General features: G+C 42.1%; 1 protein-coding gene across 1 annotated transcript; it reads right to left on the bottom strand.

The window, feature by feature from the left end:
* Positions 1–546: 546 nt before the first annotated feature.
* On the bottom strand, positions 547–9,451 carry wfdc2 (WAP four-disulfide core domain 2). The gene is made up of 4 exons (XM_078418927.1): positions 9,300–9,451; positions 6,623–6,760; positions 5,425–5,562; positions 547–2,766 (listed from the first exon to the last, which is right to left on the bottom strand). Exons 1-4 carry the CDS (start codon positions 9,397–9,399, stop codon positions 2,633–2,635), a joined length of 510 nt encoding a protein of 169 aa, XP_078275053.1. The 5' UTR covers positions 9,400–9,451; the 3' UTR covers positions 547–2,632.
* Positions 9,452–9,750: the final 299 nt, after the last annotated feature.

The raw sequence follows: 9,750 nt of genomic DNA, 5'->3' as shown, positions 1-9,750 counted from the left end.
TCTTCTTTCATGGATCATGCATTACATAGATATGTATACAATAGGTGCAGGAGTAGGCCATTCAGCCCTTCGAGCCAGCACCACCATTCACTGTGATCATGGCTGATCATCCACAATTAGTACCCCGTTCCTGCATTTTCTCATACCCCTTGATTCCGCTAGCCCTAAGAGCACTATCTAACTCTTTTTAATGCATCCAGTGAATCGGCCTCCACTGCCATCTGAGGCAGAGAATTCCACAAATTCACAACTCTCTGTGTGAAAAAGTTTTTCCTCATCTCAGTTCTAAATGACCTATCCCTTATTCTTAAACTGTGGCTCCTGGTTCTGGACTCCCCCAACATTAGGAACATGTTTCCTGCATCTGGCATGTCCAATCCCTTAATAATTTAATATGTTTCTATAAGATATAGAATACAGGATTAAATAAGTTCACACTTCTTCCTACTCCTTTTCGCACATGTAAAGACGTTAAGTAATGGATGAAATTCTTTGTATTTCTTCTGGTTTTTTTTGTTTATTTTGTTTTTTTAATTGATGTCTTTTAACATGTACAAAATAAAATGATAGAACAAAATTCCCTCTCATCCTAAATTTCAGTGAAAACAAGCCCCCAGTCGCTCCATTCTTTCATCATATGACAGTCCCGCCATCCCGGGAATTAACCTCGTGAACCTACGCTGCACTCCCTCAATCTCATGAAATGGTGCAATATGGGGTCACATTTTGTAAAGACACGATAGAACATAGAACTGTACAGTGCACTGAGGTTGCAGAGAATGGGATATCACTCTGTAATAACATGCAAGAGAATTAGCTTGTACTGTGTTGTATAAGGGATCAAGTTGACTCGGGAAATAGGAAGAACAGGATCTTAATATGTTACAAGCAGCACCCAATGGAATCATACTATCTAATACAATGGCAGTGTTGGGACCACAACATTTAATGGAGAATGCGAAATGGGACCACATTGTGTAACAGGCAATATAGAATAGGAAAACAAAAGCAGGGAATGTTCCAAATACTCAGTTAATCTGTGGCGAAGAATTCTTAAGGGTTACATTAAGAGTTACATTGTGTGACTGTACATATGGGACGACATTCTATAATGGACCAATACATAAAGGTCATTATGTATTCGTCATTGGAATGGTGCCGTGTAATTTAGTGTACGGAATATGATCATATTTGGAAGTTGCCTGCTTGTGAATCTTTTCATATGGAATGGTACTGTACATCTAGCAGGGCTCGTACGGTCCTTGAAAGTCCTTGAAAGTCCTGGAATTTGAAATCTTTATATCTCCTATTGCGTATCGAAGTTTGGAAGTTATGTTACAATTATACAAGATGTAGGTGAAACCACATTTGGAGTGCTTAGTTTTGGTCACCCTGCTTTAGGAAGGATGTCATCAAATAGGAAAAATTGCAGAGAAGATTTACGAGGATGTTGCCAGGGCTCAAGGGCCTGAGCTATAAGGAAAAGATGGGAAGGCTAGGGCATCATTCCTTGGAGCACAGGGGGCTAAGGGGTGTAAGAGATGTATAAAATCATGAGGGATAAAATAGGGTGAATGAACAGAATTTTCTAACTAGATTAGGGAAATCAAGAACCAGAAGACATAGCTTTAAGGTGAGAGAAGGAAAATTTGATAGGAACTTAAGGGATAGCTTTTTCACTCAGGTGACACCTCCACTCAGGTGGAGATGTGGGAATTAGCTGGCAAGGAAGGTTGTTTAAGCAAGTACAATAACCGCATTTAAAAGACACTTGTACAGGCAAGACAGAGAAACTTGGGCCAAATGCAAGAAAATGGGACTTGCTTGGATGGGGTATCTTGGTCAGCATGGACGAGCTGGATCTGTTTTTGTGCTGTATAAATCTAACAAGCTCTTCTATTGGGAAAATGGGACTTACATGCTTGACCTAAGAGCCAACGTTGAATCAATATGCCAAATGGTCACCTATGTTATAAGGAAATATGAGAAAATTTATAGAATGATTTTTGTTCTTGAAAACGTGTTCTTATATGCTTCTCAGAAGCATTATCAAGGCAAAAAAGAAATCTTACAAAGACTAATTTATGCAGATATTAAATTTATTAGTTTTGATTAAACAGTTCCAGATGTTTCCATGTCTGTTAGCAGTTTCTAATTTATGAAGCAAGAAGTTGCCTGGCCTGTGAACATCCAAAAGTGGGAGGACATTTGTGACTTGACATCGCTCCAAGAGAATGCTGTGACTTGGTGTCATTACAGCACAACTCCAGCAGGATCTTTTTATGACTCCAGCAGACCACTGCTAAATCAGCAGCTGATCTAGGACTCCAGTAGGACTCCAGTGAAGGTCTTACAGGTCTCTAGCACATAACATTCAGTGTGATCACAGGCTCTAACAGAATGAGGAGGCACATTCAACTTTAATAGCGTCCTAATGGAACGTAAGCAGCACTATTGGATCACTTGCAGGGCAAAACTGTGCCACAAACATGGCAGTAATTGACCACTGGCAGAGCAGTATTAGGATTTAAAAGCACAGTAATAGATTACTAATCAGGCATTAATGGCTAGAATATGGCACAAACAGACGTCTAACAACCGTGATGAGCATGAAAATACACTTGATGAGACATTAACATGGCTCAGCACAGGCATGCCCACAGGTGGTTTTGCAACATTTCTGCTCCTTTGGACAGTCACCATCATGTTGACAGAACTCAGCACACATCTTAGTTCCTTGAGGCAAGGAGCATCTTCCTGGTTTCACTGTATAAACAAAACCAATACCATTGTCAGCAATTGAGGTGATCAATGCATGTAAAAGTAATAGCAGGCATTTGCGTGCACTCCAGAATGTTTCAGGGCCAATGTACACTCACTGCTGGGTCAGTGGGGAACATTATGACTTTATTTCATGGTCACGTTATAATTTATTAGTTTGCTTATTGTTCGGAATGCCATCCAGAAGATTTAATACTGTAAGTTACTGTACTGAAAGATCCTAATAAAGGGAACAAAGTTAATGAGTAAACATTACCATGACCATGAATAACCAATTAACCAGATTTTGTGAGAAAATGTTGGTATTTAGCCAAATAACTGCAAACAATTCCCTGCATGATTGTGAGCAACTTAAGGATATTCATGTGAATGTGCAATAAGTATTTGTTCCCTCAATCACTAACTCAGAGTGACTGCAGTTGGTACCATCTACAAAATGCACTGCAATTACCTGCCTAGGCCACTTTAATGGCACTTCCCAAACCCACAAACTCTACCACCAAGAAGGGAAAGGGCAGCAGATGGCTGGGAATTCCACCATTTGCAGATTCCCTTCCACTCGAACATTATCGTGACTTGGGATATATTGCAGGTCCTTCATCGTCATCAAGTCTAAATTCTGGAATTCACTCCCCAACTGCACTCTGGAAGCGCACTCACCAGAAGGACTATACTGTCACAGAGCCCTACAGCATGGAAACAGCTCTATGACCTACCACATTTAAGAAGCAGCTCAACACCATTTTCTAAAGGGTAACTATGAGATAGGCAATAAATGTTGTCCTTGGGATAGTGACGATAATATCCCAAAAAATTAATTAAAGAGAGCAATGAAGTTGTGGTCAGCACATCACTGCAGTTTACTGAATCTACGATAACTCGGGACTCATAGAGTTCTGTACATTGACCCTTGCAGATACACATTAGGTAAATTTTGTTCTGAGTGACTTTTTAGTTTAGTTTAGCTTAGTTTAATTTAGAGGTACAGTGTGGAAACAGGCCCTTCAGCCCACCGAGTCCACACCGACCAATGATCACCGGTTTACTAGCTCTATCCTCCACACTACGGACAATTTACAGAAGCCAATTGACCTACAAATCTCCACGTCTTTGGAGTGTGGGTGGAAACTGGAGCACCTTGAGAAACTCCATACGGTCATAGGGAGAATGTACAAACTCCGTACAGACAGCATCTGTAGTCAGGATTGAATCCGGGTCTCTGGCATAAACTCTACCGCTGTGCCGCCAACTGACTTGAACTTATTTAATGAGGAAGGGTTAATTGGTCTGATAATTAAGGGGTCTTTAGGAAACAAAGATCATAATATGATATAATTTTATATATAAATTGAAAGATTTATTCAGTCTTAAATTAAAATGAAGCACATGAGCAAAGAGTAAGGCTTTGATTGTATGTGCTAGATTTGGAAACTACATTGAAAGTTATGACAGCAAACTATCAACGGAATCACACCGGAAAAGTGGCCCAGCTATGGCTACAATGAAGCCAAAAACCTAAAATTTGGGAAAATGTCAGAAATTGCCAAAGCAGGAATAAAGCATGGATAAGGGGAAATAGAATATAAATGTAGACTGAGAAGAAACATAAAAACAGTTGGCATAAGCTTCGGCAGATTGTCAACAGTTAACCCTTACAAACTTGGACTGGAGAAATTAAACAGGGGACTGAGGAAATTAAAATAAGATAATACTGGAATATATTGCTAGATAAGTGGTAAAAGGGCACTAAGAAAATAATAAGATTGGGTAGAGTCAACACGGAGTTATGAAGGGAAATTGTATTTGACTAATCTGTTACGAGTTAATTGAGTGATAATAAGCTGAATAGATAAGAGTGAACTGGTATATGTGGTGTTTTTGGATTTTCAGCAAGCCTTCAATAATGTACCACACAATAGCTTAATAAACAACATTTAGATTTAAGAGTATTGGGAGAAATGTTGTAGCATTTCACAATGGGATGCCAAAGTAAAAATGATCCTAAGTGTAAATATCACCAATAATTTGACCTGGTCCAACCAGGTTGACACTAGGACCAAGAAATCAGACCAACACCTCTACTACCTCAGAAGAATAAGGATATTCGGCATAAGAAAATAACTGCAGATGCTGGTACAAATCGATTTATTCACAAAATGCTGGAGTAACTCAGCAGGTCAGGCAGCATATTCGGATATTCGGCATGTCTCCAACGACTCTGGACAATTTCTACTGATGCACCATAGAAAACATCCTATCCGGATGCATAATAGCTTGCTAGAGCAAATGCTCTGCCCTAACTGGCAAGGATTTGGCAAAGATTTATAAACACAGCCCAGACCATCATGCAAACCCGCCTCACTCCAGCACCTGTACTTCCTGCACTATATTCTGCACTCTGTTTATTTTCTCTTTTGCACTATCTGAACTCATGTGTGGTATAATCTGCCGAGATAACAGGCAAACAATGTTTTTTGCACATCTTGATACACGTGACAATGGTAAACCAATAAATTATCATGGGGATAGGATTTGGGACCCCAACTGTTCACGATCTGTATCAGTGATTCAGATGAAGTGATCGGCCTACACCTGCTTCTATATTTTGTGCTCTTATGATACCATGTTTCAGATGTGTTCTACCTTGTTGGGGAGTGTTACATTCATGGCCACACCCATTGCTGCAGCATTTCTCATTGTTAAGGCAGTCACCGTCATCTGTACAATATTCAGCACATACACCATTTCCTCTGTCTCTTGAAGGACAGATCCCAGGCTTACCTATGGAAATCAAATACATTGCTGTTAGAGCTGGATCAGAATGTGAAATACAACATAAACCACACTTGTAATATTCAGTGAAATAATTTTCCCCTGCATATTTTATACTCTGAGACTCCCGGTCTCAAGTGCCCCATACGTTCTTTTAAATCCTCTCCTGATTTTGATCTTTACCTCATGTCTGAGAGTTTGTATTTATCAGGTTTAAACAGGTTGCTTCTTCATTGAGTTTGTTTTACCGAGTTAAATTTGCTCTTTAAATCCAGGTTATAAGTAACCAGTTCACTTTTTGTTCCAGAGGAACATCCAGGTTTAGGAAATACCAAACTTTTAGGGAAATAATAATTACCCAGATCCTCATTTTATGGTGAGCTGTCCACTCTGTCACTCGGTTCAGTGGGATGGGTGCATCATCTTCAATTAGGTGAACCTGCTGCAGACTATGACCTGTCTGAAATGCATTGCTAGGCATTGTGAGCCTGATACAAGTTTGGAGGAGATGTGAGACCTTACAGTTTCTGAAATCTGCATGCATGTACTCAAAAGATGAAGCACAGTGAGAAGGAACTAAACCTCCAGCAGGGATTGATATTGCTGGACCTTGGCGGATGGAGTCACACAAGAATGGAGTCCACAGTACCTCTTGCTGAAAGTAAACTTCAGGAAAGGGGAGTAACTGCCTGAAGGGGGGGGGGGGGGGGGATCTTATTGGTTTAGTAGCACGACCTACAGATTTATCTGTTCCATTATTTAAGCATTTAAACTTTGTTACATCCTTCCATAATGTTGTTTCAAAAAGATCTTAAAAACTCATGATATTCTACAACATGGTATAAAATAGAGCATTGCAGGGCCCCGACATGTAACACCAGATTTCATTAAAATCAACAAGTGTTACTGATAAGCTCAAGCCTTTAGTTTGAGATCTAAAATAATAATATTCTCTTTGGAATTTTCTATTACTTTATCCAAGATATGTTCCAAAGTGCAAAAAAAACCATTACTTTGTGAGTTATGAAGACTAGGCATTTTCCCTGTGAGTGAGGTGAGAGATACTTACTGAATGCTGGTGGTACACAGACAGCACCACAATCAAAGACACAGCACTTGTCCGTGCCAGGGCAATCTTCATCACATCTACATCCGCGCTTTGTCACAGCAACCACCAGTCTCCGTGGGCACTGTCCGAGTTTAATCTCTGCCAAACACAAAATATTCTCCTGTGATTCTCCACATGTATATGGTGAATGTGCGGTAGAGACAAGGTGAGATGTAGAGAGACAATTACCACCCAACCAGAAGTAGCTGTGGGAACTCTCAATCTGCCACCATGTGGATGTCATTACTTTCACAAGTTTAAAGGGGAAAATCAGGATTTTCTGAGAATTTGTTGAAAGGGCCCATTCTGCCTGGAAAATTGCAACCTGCTGTCAGCCACTGTGCAATCTTGGTGAAGGTAATAGCAGTATCAGTGTGGAGCATTGAAATCAGATAAATGGTACTATAAAGGCTAAAAAGCTGGACTTCATTGATGCCCATTAAACAAATATGTTGGTAAACTTGACATTGGACCAGGCATTCTCTCAGCTCAACTGTCCCCACTGAAGTGCTGCCAAGTGTATCGCTGACTAGCTGAGGTTTTACTGTATCTTTTCTTCATCCAGTTCCGGGATGTGGATGGCGCTGTATGCTTTCCGGCTCATTGCAGAGAGCAGTTAAGAGTCAACGGCTTGCCCATGGGTCTGAATCAATATAGGACAAACTCTGAAGTACATTGGTCAGAATGGCACCCTTCCACCACTATTCTTTCTTCTACTCAGATTCACTTCGATTCAGTTTGGAATCAAAAGCTTACAAACCAACGGTATAAATACTGATTTCTCTCATTTCAAGTAACCATTGCATTCCCTCTCTCTCCATTCCTCCCCCACCCTAGTTATCCTGTTAGTTTTACTATAAGAAAATAACTGCAGATGCTGGTATAAATCGAAGGTATTTATTCATAAAAAGCTGGAGTAACTCAGCAGGTCAGGCAGCATCTCGGGAGAGAAGGAATGGGCGACGTTTCGGGTCGAGACCCTTCTTCAGACTGATGTCAAGGGGCGGGACAAAGGAAGGATATAGGTGGAGACAGGAAGATAGAGGGAGATCTGGGAAGGGGGAGGGGAAGAGAGGGACAGAGGGACTATCTAAAGTTGGAGAAGTCGATGTTCATACCACTGGGCTGCAAGCTGCCCAGACGAAATATGAGGTGCTGTTCCTCCAATTTACGGTGGGCCTCACTATGGCACTGGAGGAGGCCCCTGACAGAAAGGTCAGACTGGGAATGGGAGGGGGAGTTGAAGTGCTCGGCCACTGGGAGATCAGATTGGTTAACGCAGACCGAGCGCAGGTGTTGAGCGAAGCGATCGCCGAGCCTGCGTTTGGTTTCGCCGATGTAAATAAGTTGACATCTGGAGCAGCAGATGCAATAGATGAGGTTGGAGGAGGTGCAGGTGAACCTCTGTCTCACCTGGAAAGACTGTTTGGGTCCTTGGATGGAGTTGAGGGGGGAGGTAAAGGGACAGGTGTTGCATCTCGTGCGGTTGCAGGGGAAGGTGCCCAGGGATGGAGTGGTTTGGGTAGGAAGGGACGAGTGGACCAGGGAGTTACAGAGGGAACGGTCTCTGTGGAATGCAGAAAGGGGAGGGGATGGGAAGATATGGCCTGTGGTGGGGTCCCGTTGTAGGTGACGGAAATGTTGGCGGATGATTTGTTGGATACGCTGGCTGGTGGGGTGGAAGGTGAGAACGAGGGGGATTCTGTCCTTGTTACGAGTGGGGGGAGGGGGAGCAAGAGCGGAGCTGCTGGATGTAGAAGAGACCCTAGTGAGAGCCTCATCTATAATGGAAGAGGGGAAGCCCCGTTTCCTGAAGAATGAGGACATCTCTGATGCCTTAGTGTGTAACACCTCATCCCGGGTGCAGATGCGGCGTAGACGGAGGAATTGGGAGTAGGGGATAGACCTTTTGCAGGAGACCGGGTGGGAAGAAGTGTAGTTCAGAAACGGGAGGGAGATGTCGGAGATAGTCCAGGTATATTTAAGGGCAGGATGGAAATTGGAAGTGAAGTGTATGAAGTCAGTGAGTTCTGCATGGGTACAAGAGGTAACACCAATGCAGTCGTCGATGTAGCAGAAGTAGAGTTCGGGGATCAGTTTTAAATGAGAGATTGATATATTTTAGTTAATCAAAGGTATCAACAAATGTAGTTGGGGTTAGCTCACAAATCAACTATGAGCTTATTGCACATTGGAATAGACTCGAAGGGCTAACTGAAAAGCCTGTTTCTGTTGTTAAATTCCCTAGTACATGAGAGTGATTGAGGCAGCACAAAGAAAGAGGCAGACAGGAAGAAAGGAGTGAGACGGACAGAATGGAGAGTAAGGCAGGCAGGGGAGAGAAAGTGAAGCAGACAGGAGAAAGAGATAGGCAGACTAAAGACAGAGAGTGAGGCAGAATGAGAAACAGTGAAGCAAGCCAGAGTGAGAGAGTAAACACAGCAATATTAAAAACTCAAAGTTGTCGTCTAGAAACACGACCATTGGCAGAGTGAAGATGGAAATTCACACAGGTCAGCAGTATTTGGCTGGTTGCTTAAGGTAAAAGGAGTTTACATATACTGGATTCCATAGTACACTGCTCATAAGACTGGTGCAAAAAAAAAACTTTGAGACATGAAATCAGCTGAGAGCTCACCTGTGAAGTTGCGTCCTGTGGCTGAGGTTGACCCCAGCCACAATAGGATAGTAGCAAGGGTGAGGGCAAGGGCGAGACGGAAGGGGGACCATGTCCTCATGTCCAGGGGTGAAGGAGCAGCAGTAAGTGAGACGGCGGAGATACGAAGTGAAACACAGCTGTAACCAGACTGGTGAAGGCAGATCTCATTACCTCAAGTATTTAAAATATTCAGCCTGGGACCAAGCTGTGCATTTTATACAAAAGATCCAGGAAGTAGCTTTATGCCAGTTAGGACATAAATCTGTTTCCAATTTAACTGCATCCCTCAGGGTCCTAGTACTGCCAGTACTGCCTCAGAATATGCACTCATAGGTTTGGTTAGATTTTTGTATCTGGCAAGTTTCAGATTTACCATTTTTGATAGCTGAAAAGCTACAAAAACAATTACAAGGCTAATCTTGGAACTGAG

This window comes from Rhinoraja longicauda, chromosome 22, assembly GCF_053455715.1.
Source record: "Rhinoraja longicauda isolate Sanriku21f chromosome 22, sRhiLon1.1, whole genome shotgun sequence".
Classification (NCBI taxonomy): Eukaryota; Metazoa; Chordata; class Chondrichthyes; order Rajiformes; family Arhynchobatidae; genus Rhinoraja; species Rhinoraja longicauda.
Note: the sequence above shows the minus strand (reverse complement) of the source record. Positions and strands in the feature narration are given on the sequence as shown.